This window comes from Gorilla gorilla, chromosome 15 (assembly GCF_029281585.2).
Source record: "Gorilla gorilla gorilla isolate KB3781 chromosome 15, NHGRI_mGorGor1-v2.1_pri, whole genome shotgun sequence".
Lineage (NCBI taxonomy): Eukaryota > Metazoa > Chordata > Mammalia > Primates > Hominidae > Gorilla > Gorilla gorilla.
Genome location: NC_073239.2, coordinates 112,637,856 through 112,657,141, shown reverse-complemented (window position 1 = coordinate 112,657,141; position 19,286 = coordinate 112,637,856). Strand labels below are relative to the sequence as shown.

At 47.6% G+C, this 19,286-nt stretch overlaps 1 protein-coding gene across 1 annotated transcript; it reads right to left on the bottom strand.

The window, feature by feature from the left end:
* Positions 1–7,120: 7,120 nt before the first annotated feature.
* Positions 7,121–13,662, bottom strand: TCL1B (TCL1 family AKT coactivator B). Its single transcript, XM_004055657.5, has 4 exons — positions 13,418–13,662; positions 9,168–9,338; positions 8,738–8,806; positions 7,121–8,140 (listed from the first exon to the last, which is right to left on the bottom strand). The coding sequence occupies exons 1-3, from the start codon at positions 13,598–13,600 to the stop codon at positions 8,753–8,755; spliced, it is 408 nt and encodes a 135-aa protein (XP_004055705.1). The 5' UTR covers positions 13,601–13,662; the 3' UTR covers positions 7,121–8,140; positions 8,738–8,752.
* Between the last annotated feature and the right edge of the window lie 5,624 nt (positions 13,663–19,286).

Here is a 19,286-nt window from a genome sequence, read left to right as displayed (position 1 = left end):
CTAGCCATAAATACTTTGTGAGATTTGTCCTGTCTTAAACTTGAATTATGAGTAATGCTTAAGGGAATTTAATAAAGAAGGAAAGCTAAAAAAAGAGAGAGAGAAAGGCAGTTGGTCCAAAAAGTGATTCCAGTGGACCAGCTAGTGTGATGTGTGATTAACACAGATTATCTCCTTTAGGACTTACGAAGAAGTAAGTACTCTTGTTACCCCCAAGTTCTTGGTGAAGAAACAGGCTCTGAGACTAGAAGTTACTTGCCCCAGGTTAGTTTAAGTGGTGTGGTTCGGATGTTGCCAGAATCTGCCCTGTTTCTCCCTTCTGGTATTTGTTTATTCAGCTCAATCTTTGGCCCTGAGCTAGGTCCAGGGGGTATGCATTCTAGCACAGAAGGAAGTCCCATGATGGAAAGAAACCGAGCAGAGTGATCAGGAAGGCAGGAAGAGCTTTGTGTGGGCCCTTCAGGCAAGGCCCCTCTGGGAATTCCCCATTTTAGGTCTCTTTTTCAGCCAAGTATAAGGCAAGGACATCGCACATATGAGAACAGATAGACTGACACAGCCATCTTTGATCCAGGGGAAACCAACTTACCAGAGAAACTTGATACAATTGCTGAGCAGATCTGGCCTTTTGAGGTTTGCAGGCAGGAATTCAAAGTGGAAATTGTCAGCCTGTTTTTATGAGTATTTTGTCTATCAATATTTTTCTCTCAGGTTTAGAAAATAAGGCAAAGTGGGTTCCACCAAATGTAGCATTTCACCTGGCAAGTGATACAGAAGAGTGGGGCAGACAGTCTCCCATGTGTGTGAAGGAGTTTTTGGAACACAGAATCTAAGCTGGTGAGGGATGAATGAAGTGTGGAAACAACCATAAAGAATCTTTAGATATTCAGGAAAGAAGTCCTTTGTCAGTGTTTCTCTACATACTGATCTGTGTTTTCACCATGGTTAAGTTGTTTTGTACTTTATTTTGTTGTTGTTGTTTCTGCTAGGCAGAAATGTTTTATTTTTTAACACTGTCATATGTATTGCTTCTTTTGTGTGTATTCTGGGTTTAGGTTTTTCTTTTTTTTTTTTCCTTTTTTTTTTTTTGAGATGGAGTCTTGCTCTGTCTCCAGGCTGGGGTGCAGTGGTATAATCTCGGCTCACTGCAAGCTCTGCCTCCTGGGTTCAAGCGATTCTTCTGCCTCAGCCTCCCGAGTAGCTGGGATTACAGGCACCTGCCACCATGCCCAGCTAATTTTTTGTGTTTTTAGTAGAGATGGGGTTTCACCATGTTGGCCAGGATGGTCTCGATCTCCTGACCTCGTGATCCGCCTGCCTCGGCCTCCCAAAGGCTGGGATTACAGGCGTGAGCCACTGCACCCGGCCCAGGTTTTTCTTAATAAGGACTTCTCTGCTCCACAATAACAAATTTTCTTCATGTTTTCGTCTATCCTTTTGTCATTTCCTTTGTTTAAATCATGAATCTATCTGGAATTTACTTCTATATGAGAAATGAAGTAGTGATCCAACTTTTTTATGCAAATGGCTAGCCAGTTCTCATGACGCTGTTTAGTGACTAATGTATCCTTTGGCAGTGCTTTGAAATGCCACCTTAATGTGTAAGGGAGGCAAAATTTCACCTCTACCCTCTTAGCATTTTCGGCTAGGCTAGAGAATTAAATTGACATAAAACAGATTCATAGGAGAAAAGCATATTGATTTAATATAAGTTTTCTGTGACACAGGAGCCCTCATAAGGAAACAAAGACCCAAAGAAACAGAGTTAAACACTGATTTTGGACAAAGAGTAGTATATTGTGGAAAATGTGACCAGGCAAGGGGCCTTGGGCTAGGCAAATTCCTTGTGGCTAAAGGAGAAAGGTTCATTTATGATGTTAGTTTATACAGAATTCTCTCAGCCTCAACTCCCAGCCCCAGTGATGAGTGTTACTTTCCTTCTAACAGAGGACATCTTCCACTTGGAGGTTTCTCTCTTGCTTTCAGGAAGAGAAAGGAGAAGGCATAGTGCCCTTCGTGCATCTGTTGTTTATCAAGGGCCATTATTAGCACAAAATCGTTATACCAGAGTGGCATGTTGTACCTGCCTTCACTCGTGTGCTGAATTCCCACTTGTGTTTTCAGCTTTCCCTCAGCCTCTTCCGTTTTCACTTCTCTTGATGCCTGCACCTGCGTGACTATCCACCAGGGTTTGTTGCTGCAGCTTTGGGTTGCTTGTTGATGGCTGCTAACTCTAGTCCACCCTCACAGCTCTCCTCGTTCAGATTTTTCCCAGCTTTTCTCACATCTTAAATTCTCCATATCAATTTGAGGTTCAAACTGTCCAGGTACAAAACTCTTAAGTTCTTTGTTGTGACTGCGTTACATTTATAAATAGGCTTAGGGAGATATTATATCTTTGCAACAACGAAGCCTCCGATTGATTTAGACAATGCTTTTCCATAGCCCTATGTACCACTAAGAGCTTTACAAATACTAACTTAGCCCGATATGTTAATCTGCACAACAGCCCATGAGATGGCTACTTTTACTGTCCCTGTATTACAGATGAGGAAACTGAGGCATAGAGGTAAATTGTCCAATTGTCCAATTCACTATTTTAAGATTTTTAGGTTTATTCAACACTTGTTTACTGTCCTTCAGAATTTTAAAATTTGCTTCATATAAGTATTTTACATTGATCACCCATTTTTTTTTTTCTAACTGACTCATGTCTATATACAAGAAAACTGTTGGGTGTTACATGTTAAATGTATAAACACTTAACTTGTTGAATTCTCTTACTGGTTCAAATATATTTTGGGAAGGTTGTTTTTCTTATGTAATTCAGAAGGTCTGAATTGCACCTTTAGAGCTTTTATCATTTTTCTGAGACAGGGTCTCACTCTGTCACCCAGACTGGAGTGTAGGGGCGTGATCTCACCTCACTGCAATTTCCGCCTCCCAGGCTCAAGCGATTCCCCTGCCTCAGCCTCCCGAGTAACTGGGATTACAGGCGTGCGCTACTACCGCCCGGCTAATTTTTGTATTTTTAGTAGAGACGGGGTTTCACCGTGTGGGCCAGGCTGGTCTCGAACTCCTGACCTCAAATGATTCACCGGCCTCAGCCTCCCAAAGTGCTGGGATTACAGGCGTGTAGCCACCACGCCCGGCCTTTTAGAGCTTTTATGTGGCCGTTCTGTTTATTGTTCTACGACCTCTCCCAACTGTCCCCTGTGAAGGATGAGGAAATAGCATCCTTGTGCTTCCTCTCTCCTCCTGTCCATATCTGCTGCTGCCAATTTTGGTTAGTTTTCTTATGAGTCTTAATTCTTCTAGCTTTTCCTTTAAATAATATGTTCCTAGCTCTGTGACTTGATCTTTCAACTGTATTTTCTGGACTTCCTTCCACGGGAAAACCTATGTACTTTACCTCTACCTTCTTTCTCCTCCCCTTCCCAGTGTTTGGAAACACTGTTATTTTTGTATTTCCTGGAGGTCAGGAGGGTGGGACTAAAAGTTCCAATCCTGTAATCACATGGTAGGTTGAAAGGGGTTTATTATGAAGAACAAAAGATGCTCCTCTCACTCCTATCACTTAGAAAATTCCAGAGGCTTCAGGAGCCCTACGCTGGGACCTGGGGATGGAGACCAAATCTGTATTTCTTAATGTATCACAATGTTACAGAAACGTAACAGCAAAAGGAGTCTGGGCCAGAGCCTCTGGGCCCAGGCAATGCAAAAGAGCCCACTACTGAAGTGGCTACTTTGTCTGCGGTATATACCCTGGAGTTCCTTGTAGGACACAGACACACACAAGGAGTTTAAGAGCAGAGGTTTAATAGGTTGAAGAGGTGAGAAACAGAAATAGCTTCCTCTATAGAGGAAGGGGTCTCCAAGTGGAAAAAGGACAGTTTGAATGCTCTTGAGTTTCGTGGTCCAGTTGAGGAAGTGGTATCTGATTTGTATGTATGGCTCACAGATTAGTTTGGGTGGGGAAGGCTGGTCACTCACATGGATCTTATGCCGATGGGCTTTCCAGTTGATTGGCCCCATCTGGTCTGCTCCTTAAAATACATGTGGCTGGCAGAGAAGTCTGCCGCCTTGAACATGTCTAGTCCTTAGTTCCTGCCAGCATTCACCCATGCAAGCTCCCAGCTTGCATGCTGCTATTTGTTAGAAAACGATCTGGGGCTGCTTTCATTAAAAAGAAAAGCCTTGGCCAGGCACGGTGGCTCATGCCTGTAATCCCAGCACTTTGGCAGGTGGATCACCTGAGATCAGGAGTTCAAGACCAGCCTGGCCAACATGGAGAAACCCCGTCTCTACTAAAAATACAAAAAATTAGCTGGGTGTGGTGGCGCATGCCTGTAAACCCAGCTACTTGGGAGGCTGAGGTAGGAGAATCACTTGAACCCAGGAGGCGGAGGTTGTGGTGGGCTGAGATCGCGCCATTGCACTCCAGTCTGGGAAACAAGAGCGAAACTCCGTCTCAAAAAAAATAATGAAGAAAAGCCTTACCGAGGACTCTCATGCCCTTGCTATCTGCCTAAACAATTCCTTTTTAACTCCCATATCACTATGGTGAGGTGGGGTGAGAGGTTACCTGGAGCGCATCTTCTGTGGGGCACCGCCATGCCATATCCAGCACCAATGCCAAGTGCCAGGGCAAGCTGACCTCAGCAGAGGCTTGGGTGTGGACCACCCAGATGGCAGCTGGAAAGGGGTCACAGCTAACAGTTGGGGCAGAACAAGTAGTAGGATCCCAGGTGAAGCCAAGTCACCCAGACCCTGGGAGTCACCAGGCACAGACTATGCGTTGTCCTGCTGCAGACCTCAGCAGCGAGGCCAGGAGAGCACGCAGACCACCAGTAGGTGAAGGACGGCGCCCAGGAGGGGCAGCAGATCCCAAAGTGTGACTCCCTGGGGACCAGCTGGGGGCTGGGGGCCCCTCCCAATGCTATAGGACCAATAGCGCTCTAAGGTCAAGGAGCAGAGGTATCCTAGGTGGCAGGGACAAGGGCCTATTTCCCAAGGAAGAAGCAGCACCCGAGCTCTGCTTCCCATAGAACTGATGACTTCCTTCCCTCATCCTGGGAGCCTGAAACTTCCCATATGAAACTGCCCCCTTTGCAGTTTGCATGCTGGGTTCTTGACAGAAATAGTTATAATTAAGCATTGATCAGGCTGCACTTAGACCCACTTTCTTGTTGCTGAAAGTCACGTAGCACTCTAGATAGTGACCATTTGCATATCCGATGTTTCTACAGATAGGATTTCTGACTTTAGGATTGTAAGACTGACTGTTTAATAATTTATTTGTATCCCCTTCGTTCCTATAGACAGGATCTCTGACATTAGAAAAAATCACTTAAGACGTTTTTCAGAGCCTGAATTCCAGCAACCAGTTTGAAGACCCCCACAGAGGAACAGATCAGCATGAGAATACAGCGGCTTCATCTCCCTGTCCCATGTCATCCTGCACTTTTCAATCAATCAACAATCTCCACTGGCCCAGTCCTACTCTCTGGGAGATGGATTTGAGGTTTCCTCCTATCCCCTCCTTCGGTGACCCTACCATTCAACTGCTTTCTCTGCTGGAACCCAGTGTTGGGATATGTGCGCATTTGACAACAAACCTATTACAGTTACACATAGACCCCAAGTGTCCAGGCACTGGACGGCTGGCATTCCCAGACCCCACCCACCTGGTACCCAGGAAGTCTGTGCAGCCTTCATCATTGCACTTGCACCCAGCCTGCACTATAAGAAGGCAGCTAAGGGACTGAATTCTCTCTCCTGGATGCAGACACCCACTGGGTATCCAGCAGAGCCCGCTCCTTTCTGGGAGGCACATTTCTGTGGGTAGGAAAACAATGCCTCCTTCCCTCTCTGGCTTTGTAAATTTCCCATTTAACAATAAAAACCTTTCCTAGGCCAGGCGCAGTGGCTCACACCTGTAATCCCAGCACTTTGGGAGGCCAAGGTGGGCGGATCACGAGGTCAGGAGATTGAGACCATCCTGGCTAACACGGTGAAACCCCGTCCCTACTAAAAATACAAAAAAATTAGCCGGGAGTGGTGGCGGGCACCTGTAGTCTCAGCTACTCGGGAGGCTGAGGCAGGAGAATGGCGTGAACCCGGGAGGCGGAGCTTGCAGTGAGCCGCGATCGCGCCACTGCACTCCAGCGTGGATGACAGAGCGATACCCTGTGTCATCATGAAATCCTTATGTTGACTGGGATGCATGCTGTATGACACACCCTCTCCTGCATACCCCCGACTCAGGCCAGTGGGAGGGAAGGCAGGCTAGGGGAAGAGGGTTCCTCAAAGACCAGGCTGCCAGATCAACATAAGCTTCTCAGCAGAAGGTACAATGCCAGCCTGCAGTGCTCACCCCAGCTCCTGCTCAGGGGGCCTCCCTTTAACCATGCCAACACTGTGGAATCTGAACTCTTACCACAATGCTCTCTCTTCATACCTCTTGTGTACGCTACATGTGCAAGTGTTTATCTAGCGTAGTGATTCTCAGCCAGGGGCAATTTTGCCCCCTCAGGAGGCATTTGGCATTTTTGGTTCTCACAAGTTGGGGTCAGGACATGCTTCTGGCATCCAGTGGGTGGCGGCCAAGGATGTTGCTAAACATTCTACAAGGCACAGGACAGCCCCTCCCCGCAACACCACTGGGCTTCAGCAGGCCCGCTCCAGGCAAACACTGGCGTGCTTTATAAACCATGCTAAATTGTGATTGATGCTTCCTAATATTTTGTCATACAGAAATGCTTCACTTGAAAAAGTTTGTCTTACACTGTCTTTTGCTTACACCTGTGATTTACTTGGGTTTTTCTGTACCCCACGTTCATGAACATATTTCCCCAAACTTTCTATGAATGCTTTTACAGATTCATTTTGTAAGGTTGGGATTTCAGCCCATGGGTGATTTTTTCTTGTGAGCGACATGAGGGAGGGAATCTCTTCTCCTTGCCACCACTGCATGGTCACCCTGACCTGCACTGTATCGTCCTCTTCTTCCTGGTCACAATGGTGGCACTGCTCAGTGCCTTGGCCCCCTGCCTCATCCCTCCCTGCTCAAGGACTCTGCTCCTCTGTCATGTCATACTCTCCCACACATGGGCCCTTCCTCCCTTGCACCTGCATTCTGCATCTCCTGCAATGACATGCTGTTGCATTGTCTCGCTTTGGGAGCTCTCCCTTGCTCCCGGTTCTCCTGTGACCACTACAGGCTTTCCTGCCCTTTCACAGCAGGGCTTCACCCAGAGCCCGCACGAGTCTCCTCCCCTTCCTTAACTCCCGCCGGCGTCCTGCTGCTGAATGGACCAATCACAATTTCCTTCCCAGTGTGGAAAAATATGAAATGGATCATTAAAATGTTACCTTAACATTTCGGTACCAGAAGCTGCCATTTCTATGCTAGAAAGAGGCTCCAATTCAGCACAAAAGCGGACAGTGAGCAATAACGTTTAATTAACCAGTACTGTGAGGTCACCTTCACGGACTAGCATCCCTTCCGTGAGCTGAAGGACTGAACAAGCAGAAGCACAGGCCAAACCCATCCCTCCATGCTCCCCACTGTGCAGATGGGCTCACTGAGGCTCCGGTGTACATTGCTTGCTCAGCACTGGATCTATTTCGGGCCAAAGTGTCAGCAGAACTGATACCCACGGGGCATCCAAGTCCACATCCAGACTGGGCTCCCTCTAATGCCATCTCTTAAACCGAACCACTGCCTGCCGATGGTGAGTTTCCAATCATGAGCTGCACTGGGGGTGCTGGAGGCCTGGCTGGGCACACATCCTGGTGGGTATGAAGGGGATTTGGGAGTGGCATCTAGAAGATCAGCATGAGGGGCACAGAGGAGAAAGAACCCACAGCTTGCAGCCAGCAGGGGAAACTGGCTCAGCACACAGACAGGGCCCCAGTGAAGCCCATCCAGGCCAGCTGCCCTAAGTGCAGGCCCGAGTGGGACAGGACAGGACTGATAACTAAGGAAAATGAGAGAAACTGAGTGTGCAGGGGCCCTACTGCCTTCTGCCCGCAAGGAGGCTATGCTGGGTGTGCAAACAGAAGAGCAGGTACATGAAGATCCTCACTGAGGGGGCATGAGGAGACACCAGGCCAGAAGAGGCAGGGCCAGCAGGGCCTGGGAGAAGACCAAAGGAGACAGTCAGTGAACTATGGGGGAGCCCGGCACCCCATCCAAGCTGCTGGGGTCAAAGGCAAGTCCAGTGCCAGCCCCTCCAATGGACCAGGCCCTGCCTGGCCTGCTCCAAGCTGCTGCCCATCTGAGAGGAGCCCTCTATGGGTCAGTGCTGGGTCCTCCAAGGCCACTGTCACATGGCACCTCAGTGCCATGGTTAAATCTAGGGACCCGAGATCACTAGATTCACCGCTATTTCCTGGCTGTATGGTCTCGAGGAGATCATTCCCATCCCCAGAGTCTTGTCTTTTCGTCGTGAAATGGGACATTAACACGTACACCTCACAGAATTCTCGCAAGGATTAAATGATGAGTCTTATTCGATGAGATCCCATGCTTTAGGAACTTATTATGGGGGCCCACCCACTGTGGACCATCACATCCAAGGGGCTGGGGAACAGAGGTGACAGGTGGCTACGTAAGAAAAATCTCAGCAAACAGCAGGGAGGAGAAGGAGGCCATGCCGTCTTTCTGAAAAGAGGAGAAGTCTTCTCGCTTTCGTCTGATCCCTACACCGAGACGCACAGGGCCCCAACATACCAGCCACTCCCAATGTCAGTCTTTCCTCTCCGGCTGATATGTTAGGACCAGCTGCTCCATAGAGTCAATCTGCAGGAGAGGGAGCAGCCATCAGAACCTCTGGGAGATGCTCCTCCAGTTGGCCTTAACGGCCGCCCATGCAGGCTGGCAGCAGCAGCAGGCAGGGGTGAGGCAGGTGGGAACTCCAGCTTGTGGATTTCCCTAGCCCAGGGAAGGCAACCCTCCCTCCCTCACCCACTCTGCCTGCGTCCCACATGGGAACTCATGCACCGATCCACCCACACACACTCAGGCCTCCTTGAAGGAAGACTTGAGCAACAGGAAGAGGACAGACAAGAACCCCAAGGGGGCCAGGGGTACAGAAGAGAGAGGGCCACGGCAGTCACCGGGGGCCACCTGTCACTTTCACCTAGAACCACCACACACTTGCCTGGCCATGGTCTGCTATTTCCCAGAAACTGGAATCTGCTGCTCGGTACTTCCTCCCGGGGTAGAGCTGCCACATGGCGGGCAGCTGGGAGAAGGGCATCTGGCCGGAGGAGAGTAGCTCCCGGGTGTGCACTGCCATCTGCCACAAGTGCACTGTGATGCTGGGTTCATACTGAAGGGACCAGAGAAGAGGCGGCAAATCATGGATAGGGTTCCCTGCCAACTGGGCTGCACACAAGCAATGGCCAGTGGGCTGCCAGGGTCAGAGGTAAATGTTTTCAGAATTCCAGACCAAGAGCCTTGGCACTGGTGCTTGTGGCTTCATCTAGGATGGCTGGGGCCCTTCTGGCCCCCTCTGACCTGCACCCTGCCTCGCCCCACTGCAACCCCCAAATTTAGCCACTGTTTCCAACCTGTCAACACCTTGGGTTAAAGCTGAGTATTATCTTGGGGCTCCATCTCTGCCATTGCCGTAATTTTTTAAATCTTCTTTTTAAAAACAAGATATACATGGACTCCTGGATCTGAGGGTGATAGATTTTCCCGCCAAAATATATGGCAGTTCTGATCATGACCTTCACACACTTATAGTAAATATACGAAATAAGGCTGGGAGCAGTGGCTTATGCCTGTAATCCCAACACTTTGGGAGGCCAAGGCAGGAGGACTGCTTGAAGCCACGAGTTCAAGACCAGCTTCAGCAACATAATGAGACTCTGTCTCTACAAAAAATAAAAAATTAGCTGGCCATGGTGGCATGTGCCTACAGTCCCAGCTACTCGGGAAGCTAAGGTGAGAAGATTTCTTGAACCTGGGAGGTAGAGGCTGTTGTAAGCTATCGTCAGGTCACTGCACTCCAGCCTGGGAGACAGAGCAAGACTCTGTCTCAAAATAAATACATAATAATAAAAATAACAAAATTAGGCTGGTACTGGAAGTTAGAAAGATGAAAGGAAAAGTAAAACCAAAGCTTCCTACGTTATGCAACAAAATGGAAAGTCTTTTGCACAATTTTCTAAGTATTTGTCTTCTTTTGTGATAAAATGTCTTTTTGAATTAAGAATATTAGTGCTCTATCAATCAGACATGTTGTGAATAATTTTTCTCAGTTTGTTGTCCTCACTTTTTTTATGGACTGCTTTTGCAAAGAGAAGTATTTTAAATTATACAGCAAAATCTCTCCTTCTCTGTGTATTCTGACTGTAGATCAGAGATCAGCAAACTAAGTCTGGCTTGCATCTGCTTTTGCAAATAAAGCTTTATTGTAAACAAACTAAGGCTCCTTCTCTCATTCCTTTACTGTTGCCTTTAGCTGCTTTTGCACTGCAATAGCAGAGCTGAGTAGCTGCAAGAGCATAGCTCTCCAAGTGGAAAATGTTTACCATCAGATCCTTTACAGAAAAAGGTGGCTGATCTTTGCATTAGATGTGTCACCCAGGAAGCCTAATTCCCACCCTAAGACATCGATCTATTTTTAAGAAAGAGGGGAAAAAAATACTTACTAAGTAGGTCCCTTATCCCACCCATGGCTAAGTTATTTGAAGAATCCATTCTATTTCCATTGAATCATTTTTTTAAAGAAAAATCTTAACTGTTTTTTTTGTTTTGTTTTGTCTTGTTTTGTTTGAGACAGAGTCTTGCTCTGTCGCCCAGGCTGGAGTGCAGCCCAGGTTCAAGCCATTCTCCTGCCTCAGTCCCCCGAGTAGCTGGGACTACAGGCGCCCGCCACCGCACCCGGCTAATTTTTTTGTATTTTTAGTAGAGACAGGGTTTCACCGTGTTAGCCAGGATGGTCTCGATCTCCTGACCTTGTGATCCGCCCGCCTCGGCCTCCCAAAGTGCTGGGATTACAGGCGTGAGCCACTGCGCCCGGCCAACTGTTTTTAAGAGTACAGTTTGGTGGCATTAAGTGCATTGACATGTGGAACCGTTGGCACTATCCACCTCCAGAACTTTTTATCTTCCCAAACTGAGACTCCGTACCTGTTACTAACATTAACTTCCCATCCCCGACTCCCTCCAGCCCCTGGCAGCCACCATTCCACTTTATGAATGAAACCACTCTGAGTACCTCATACAAGAGAATCTGTCCTTCCGTGACTGGCATATTTCATTTAGTATAATGTCTCCAAGTTTCATCCGTGTGTCTGACTTTTAAGTGTGAATACTTCATGGTTTGTGTTTTGTTTACCCATTCATCTATCAATGGACACTGGGGCTGCCTCCACCTTTTGGCTAGTATGAATGATACTGCTGTGAACATGGATGTATGAATACATGCTTAAGTTCCGGCATCAGAGTCTTGTGGGTATATATCCAGAAGTGGCATTGCTGGATTGTGCCGTAATTCTTTTTTTGAGGAATCCTCATCCTGTTTTCCATAGTGGCTGCACCATTTTACAGTGCCCTCCATTAACACTTTTTCAGGCTTTTGAAAAACTTAAAATATTTGCTCCCCAATTTTTGCATGCTTTATTTAGTGTATGTACAGAAAAGCCTTTCCATGTTCTCTACCAACATTTTTTGAAATAACCTATTTGAACTTTTTTTAGGAAATGTGTTATATTGTTTAAAATGTCAGGGAACTGGCTGGGCGAGGTGGCTCACCTGTAATCCCAGCACTTTGGGAGGCCAAGGTGGGCAGATCACTTGAGGTCAGGAGTTCAAAACCAGCCTGGCCCACATGATTAAACTTTGTCTCTCCTGAAAATAACAAAAAAAATTAACTGTAAAAAAAAAAAATCGCCTGTAATCCAAGCTACTCGGGAGGCTGAGGCATGAGAATCACTTGAGCCTGGGAGGTGGAGGTTGCAGTGAGCCAAGATCACAGCACTGCACTCCAGCCGCAACAGAGCAAGACTTTCTCAAAAAACAAACAAACAGGCAGTGAACTGTTTACGATGACCTAAATGGCATTTTTTTTTTTTTTTTTTGGGACGGAGTCTCACTCTGTCACCCAGGCTGGAGTGCAGTGGTGCGATCTCGGCTCACTACAAGCTCCGCCTCCCGGGTTCACGCCATTCTCCTGCCTCAGCCTCCCGAGTAGCTGGGACTACAGGCGCCCGCCACCACTCCCGGCTAATTTTTTTGTATTTTTAGTAGAGACGGGGTTTCCCCATGTTGGCTAGGATGGTATCGATCTCCTGATCTCGTGATAAGCCCATCTCGGCCTCCCAAAGTGCTGGGATTACAGGCCACCGCGCCCGGCCCTAAATGGCATTTTAAATATCCGGATATGCTTTTACTACATTACACTAAGGTACAGCCAGCCCCCCATTTCCATGGATACTGCACCCATGAATTCGACTAACCTCAGATTAAAAATATTTGGGGAAAAAAAGAAATTCCACAAAGTTCCCAAAAGCAGAGCTTGAAGTGATGTGTAGGTGCAGCATTAGGTGTTATTAGTAATCTAATTTCAAATATAGTAGAGGATGCGCTGAGGTTATATGTAATTACTACCCAGGTCATTTTCTATCAGGGACTTGAGCATCCACAGTCGGTCCTGGAATCAATTCCCCACCGCCACCCACACCAGAGACGCTACTGTATTTACTTCATCCCTCGAAGACTGGCTGTCATCTAAAGCCCTCATCTACAGCCGTTTCCTGAGTCATTATCATTATCACCTGGGGAGCTTTTGAAAAGTAAAGAATCTAGGACTCCACCCAAGCCTCCTGAATTAATTTCCAGAATCCGTTATCAGTCAAATGCTTCCCCAGGCCATTCAGGCGGTGAGCCATGTATGTGAGCATGTCTGTGACTAGCTTGCCACAGAGGTATATTATTCTCATTTTGCAGATCAGTAATCTGACACCAATGTCACGTTCATCCTGTTGGCCCACCTGGTGCCCCCAGGTTGCAATGCTTTTGCTTATACTACTCCTGCCTCCTTTCTAGACCTGGAGAACTCCTACTCATCCCACAAAGCCCAGCTCAATAGCTGCCCCATTTGTGGGCCTTCCCAGCAGGCACTGGGAATGGCACTAAGCCCTGAGCTACCTTAGCCTCGGCTTCACCACGCAGGACCACATTATCTCATGTGGATAAGCTTGTGCCTGTGGTCCCTTTACGGGGGGTGTTCCTGGGGCCAGGGCTGGGCATGGACATTGCTGCGCTCCTAGACCTGCACAGAAGTGAGTTTTCCAGTGCGGGTGAGAACGGCCCCCTCTGACCCCCCACCGCGGTCCCACACGGGCAGGGGTCAGTGCGCAGCCCTCCCCACAGCCTCCCCTCGTGCCCAGGACTCACTCTGCTGCCCTGGGAGGCGCTGCCCTGGGAGCTTGAGGCCCTGGCCCATTCCCTATGCGAGGGATTGAACCGCACGACCACAGTCACCCAGGTTCTTCCCTCCTCATCTTCGTAGATGCCAGGCCTCTGGATCCACAGACGGCCAGGGGGCACCCCTAGACGCACAGAAGCTTTGGAGGCCATGGCAAGTCTGCAACCGGGACCCACCTCCAGGCTCACATGTGTAGCTTTCCAGCTGCGCAATCTCCTTAAATGGAGCAGCTCCGGCGTGGGTGGGGCCCGGGCCGGCAGTGGGGGCGGGGCCAGTCGGGGGAGGAGGGGGAGGAGGGGGAGTAGTGGGAGGAGGGACGGGGAGGAGGGGGGAGGAAGGAGGCGGAGGGGGGAAAAAAAGCAACCTGCAGCAGGGGCTAGGCAGGGACGAGGCCAAAGAGCAGTGGAGTTAGGAACCCGGCCTGGGTCTCCTGGAGGGGCTGTGGCTGGACCGGGAGCTGCTGGAGGCAAAAGGGCAGCTCCCGGGGATAGAGCTGCCCAGGCTTCACCCCAGGCCTCTGCAAGGAATTTGGCTCCTAAGACCTATTCCGCCTCCCTTCCACTGGTCCCAGTCCCTCCGCAGCCTCCTCCCTGAGCACCCCTGCCCAATTTTCTGGCAGGTGATTCCCCTCCTTTGCTCCCCGCGACCCCCTGCCAACCATCCTGCCCCAGATCCTGAGCTGGCATGCACGACCCTGGTCTCTCCTACCCCTGTGGCCATTCCTTTAACAGGACTCTGTGTCAGGGACCCTTCTCTGAGCTTAGAGCTTAGAAGCATGGGGGGCGGGGGGCGCTGTAACCTCAGTGGACTCTTGCCCCTGGAGCTATCTGGTGAAGGCGCATCCTGCACAAATCAAGCTCCCTCTCCTTAGAAAATAAGCCAGTGCACTATCAGCATCTGAGATCAGGATCAGATAAAGCCCACAGAAACAAGGCCACCGGAGGCCACGTGGCCACCTGGCCAGCCCATCCTTGGCCATGGGGCCCAGAGTGCCCACTTGGCCTGGTCGTCTTACTTGCTCGACTTTGTCAAGAGGCCTCAGAAGCTCAAGAACATAGCAAGAAGCAGGTCCGTTCTATAAGCACCCTGGGCTGCTTCTAAATGCACCATGAATAGGAACCTTTTTCTTTTGAAAACCACAAGCATGATTCTTCTAGTTCAAGTGAAGATTAGCATTGAGATGATGCCATTCTGCTGGGGAGATGTGAAAATGATTTCTGGACAGTCCTGATCCAGTGTAAATGGCAGGTAGGATAACCACTTTTGAAGAACTCCCTGGGCAGCTTCTGTGGAGGACTGAGTCTTGTTTTCACAGCAATTCCACCTCCATCCCCAGTGTTTTTCCAAGGAACCAACACTTGGGGTGGGAATGGAGTGGGCCAGGAAGACAAGGGACATCACAGTCTCATATAATGTGATCCATACGTGGAATCACATACATGTGTCACCTTTGCCATATTCCATTGGTCAGGGGTAGGTCCTATCCTTACTCAAGGTTATGAATACCAGGAGGCAGGGATCATGGGGACCCCTGGTCTCCTGGGCCCCCCCGAAGCCTGTTTGCTGTAGGTACCTACCCTATGGGACTCTTCTGAGGATCAGATAAGGCTGTGTGTATAGTGTTAAAGCCTGACACATAGTGAATACTTGAAATACCCTGGTCAATAGTTATGTTCTCAGACTAGTTCCCTCTCCCAAGCAGAATCCATCATTCCTACCCTTGTAACCCCAATGCAATTACTATTTATCTCTATCATTTTCTGTTGCAAATATATATTTTGATATTCTCAACCTCACTCTCTGATGTACAGGTGTGTGGCTGTCAGTGGGGTTGGAGGTAAAGGTTGCTTAATATGTGGGGAGCCCCTATGCCATGTCAGGTATTTTTCATAGGGTATCTCACTAACACCTCCCAACAACTCCATAAACTAGAGACCGTCACCCCCATTTCATAGATGAAGTATCAGAGGCTTGAGTGGCTTAGTAACCTGAATGAAGTGGGTAGCAGAGGAAGAATATGGACCCAGCTGTTCCTGGCTCTAACATGCATGCTGCTTGTTGACTGCCTTGGCCAAGTTTGGCTCATTACATGGAAGAGGCAGAACCTGGAGTAGGGAGATCCACAGTGGCTACTGTAGAAATGGTGGTGGGGTCTGAAGATGGAGACTGAGAACACCTTGCCATGAGTGGGTGGTCAGAAGGTAAGCAGAGGTCTCCATAGGCAGAAAGAAATAACTACCAGTTAGCCTCGAGGTGGAAAATAGATTGCTTCACCGATCACCCTCTTTGGCCAGGTCTCCCATCCCTCAACCCTTGGACCTCATATGAAAAAAGCCATGGAGCTGCAGGTGACAACAGTTTGGTTCCTGGTCCTTCAGCTGGTCTTTGTCCATGTCATGTCTGAGATAAGTGAGATAAGGCTATGTCTTCTGGCCAAGTTGTCCATCTCCGGTACCTGTGACCTGAAGGATTCACTCTCCGGGGTAGGTGTCACCAATGTCTTTGAGAACCACTTTGATTCTCCAGAATTGCTCCCAGGATTGCCTGGTACTGATGGTGCACTCATGCCTGGGCCCAATGCTCTCCTCCTCCAGCAGAGGGAGCCCTTCACAAGCCCCAAGCCCTGGGGACGTTGAGGCTGGACACCCACTTGCCGGAAGGATTCCAGACCACAAACAAGGAGGCGCTGTGCAGGGCTTGGAAGGCTGGGTAAGAGTCACTGATACCTCTGCACATTTCTCTTCAGCTCCTCCTAGGTACTGGGCCAAAATGGCAGGGCAGACAAGATGCCAAAGGCAGACAGCCTAGACAGGGCATGGTTTACATGGAACTGGCAAAGTTGTCCCACCGAGGAAGCAGCATGAGTAGACCTGGAAGAGAGGTAATTCAGGGTGTGTCTGGAGATCAGGAATAATGAGGATTACCCAAGCTCATATGATAAAGAATAAGAATGTGGTGGTGGTGGGGGCAGGGGTGGCATTGATGCTCCATTGTAAGCATCAAACACGCCAGTCCCAGCAGCTGGTTTTGAATGACGAGCAATGAGTGTTTGAGACAAGGAGTGACATAAGTATGCACTTAATGTTTGAACTAATGATAAAACCAAAGAGTGGCTTAGTATCAAGTAGATCATGACTACTAGAGAAAAGACTGCATGGGGATTGTGCAGATAATAACAAAAACAAGAACGTCCAAGTTCCAGCTCTGCTTATTTCAGGCAGTGAGCAGAGCAAACTTGCAAAGTGGTAAAACAAAGTCAACCCAACCATGGAACTGAAGAATGAGGGTTTAGGAAAGTTTTGCTTATGTACACTATTTTCTTCTAAAGGTTTTATTTAGATTAATTTTTCCATGTTGATATCCAATTAATGCCATTTATTTAAAAGACTATGCTTTGTCTACTGTACGGGATTATCACTTCTGTCATAAATCTGGGAACATTTATGTATGAGTCTGTTTCTGGACACTTTTCTATTCCATTAGTCTGTTTGTCTCTCCTTGTGTTGATACCACATTGCTAATTACTATAGCTTTAAAATAGGTCTTTATATCTTATTGCAAGATTCTGTTTCTCTGGAGAACCCTAATATAGCTATTCTCTTCCCTTTACATATCCATATGCATTTTAAAATCAGCTTGTTAATCCTCCCCACCTCCAAAAGCCTGCTAAGATTGATTGGGATTGTGTTGAATCTATAGGTCTATTTGAAGAGAATTAACATCTCCAACATATTAAGCCTTACAATCCGAAGCAATTGCATAGTGTATCCTTCCATATTTTGAGTTGTCTTTAATTGTTCTCTCTGATTTCATTAAATTAACTCTTAAGTATTTGATTGATGCTATTTTAAATGTCATTTTAAATTCTGTATTATGTTTGTTGCTGTTATAAAAAAATGCAACTGGTTTGTGTGCATTGACACTATATCTAAGACCTAGATAAATTGACTTAACTCTAATAGTTTATCCACTATTTGAGGAAATGTCTTAGCCATTGTATCTTCAACTATTCCCGTCTCATCCTTTCTTTTCCTCCCTTTCCCTCTCTTTCAGTGACTCCAATTACACATTGTCAGACCCTTTAAACAAGTGTACTGTGCTCTCTATGCTCTGTTCTGTTTTGTTTCCTTTTTTTTCCTCTCTGAGCTTCAATGTTGATGTTTTCTATTAGTTTATCTTCCAGTTCACTAATGCTGACATCTCCTATAACCAATCTGCTCTCAAACAATTGATTTCTTTGCTGCAAATATTATATTTATTAGTTCCAGGATGCCCATTTGATGCTTTTTTTAAAGATTAAAACTTTATCTGATAATCTCTACACTCTTAATCATTTTGTCCATCATTCTATTTCTTTGGACATAATCATGGTTAAAGTTCTTGTCTAATAACTCTGGTTTACTGGTGGGCCTCCTTCTATTGTCTACTTTTTCTCTTGGTTTTTAGTTAAATGGTCTTTTCTCTTGAGTAATATTTAAAGGAATGCCAAATATTTTGTATAAGAGCACTGGAAAGGCTCTAGCATTTTCCCCCCAAGTAGAGTTAACCCTATTCTCTGCTAGGCAGATAGAGTGAAGTATTGAACAGTTTAATCCCAATAGGGACTAAACTGAGTCAAGGTTATGATGCAGTTTGAATAAGAATCAGTCTATCCAGCCAGGCACAGTGGCTCACTTTGTAATCCCCACACTTTGGGAAGCCAAGGTGGGTGGATCGCTTGAGCTCAGGAGTTTGAGACCAGCCTGGGCAACACAGTGAGACCCCCATCTCTACAAAAAAATATAAAAAGAGCTGGGTACGGTGGTGCATGCCTGTAGCCCCAGCTGAGGCTGAGGTGGGAGGATCACTTGAACCCAGGAGGTCAAGGCTGCAGTGAGTCAAGATTGAGCCACTGCACTCCAGCCTGGGTGACAGAGTGAGACCCTGTATTAAAAAAAAAAAAAATTGCCTATCTACCTCTAGTTTGCCCTGCTCTCAGAGTATGACCCTCAATCAAGAGTCTGGTAGGTCTTTGTCTCAGCACTGTGAACAAAATTCTCTGGAAAGGAAACTGGAGGAAAGAGACTTTATATTCCAGTGACTAGTTTGCAAATAAGGGAGATGCAGCCTTCAGTGTAAAACAAGATGTGTTCCAGAGCACAAAGGGAGGGTTGGGGTTCTGTAGCAAAAGTTTCCACCCAGGTTCCCAATCAGGTCCATTTATGCAAATGAGCGATTCAGACTCAGGTAGTTCCAATTAGTTGATACAGCTGAGCCTTGATTGGTCAAGGCAGGTGGGCTCTGATTGGTTGGTTTAGGCGTGCTCTGAAAGTCACCAAGTCAAACAGACGTGTTGGATTTCTGGGAACTCAAGAGTACCTATGTGATTTCTAGTTAGCAGATGGCTGCTTGGCTGTATTTTACTATTTCACATTTAGGCCTCGTTAGCCACTAGGGATCTTTCTGTCTTTTTTTTTTTCCTTTTGAGATGGAGTCTGGCTCTGCCGCCCAGGCTGGAGTGCAGTGGCGCAATCTCGGCTCACTGCAAGTTCCGCCTCCCGGGTTCACGCCATTCTCCTGCCTCAGCCTCCCGAGTAGCTGGGACTACAGGCGCCCGCCACTACGCCCGGCTAATTTTTTTGTATTTTTAGTAGAGACGGGGTTTCACCGTGTTAGCCAGGATGGTCTTGATCTCCTGACCTCGTGATCCGCCCGCCTCGGCCTCCCAAAGTGCTGGGATTACAGGCGTGAGCCACCGCGCCCGGCCTAGGGATCTTTCTTGAAAGATTGGCTCTTTCAGGTTCACATTTGTTCATGGCACTAAGAGACTGCAGGAAATTATTTTGCTTTTGGGGGTTT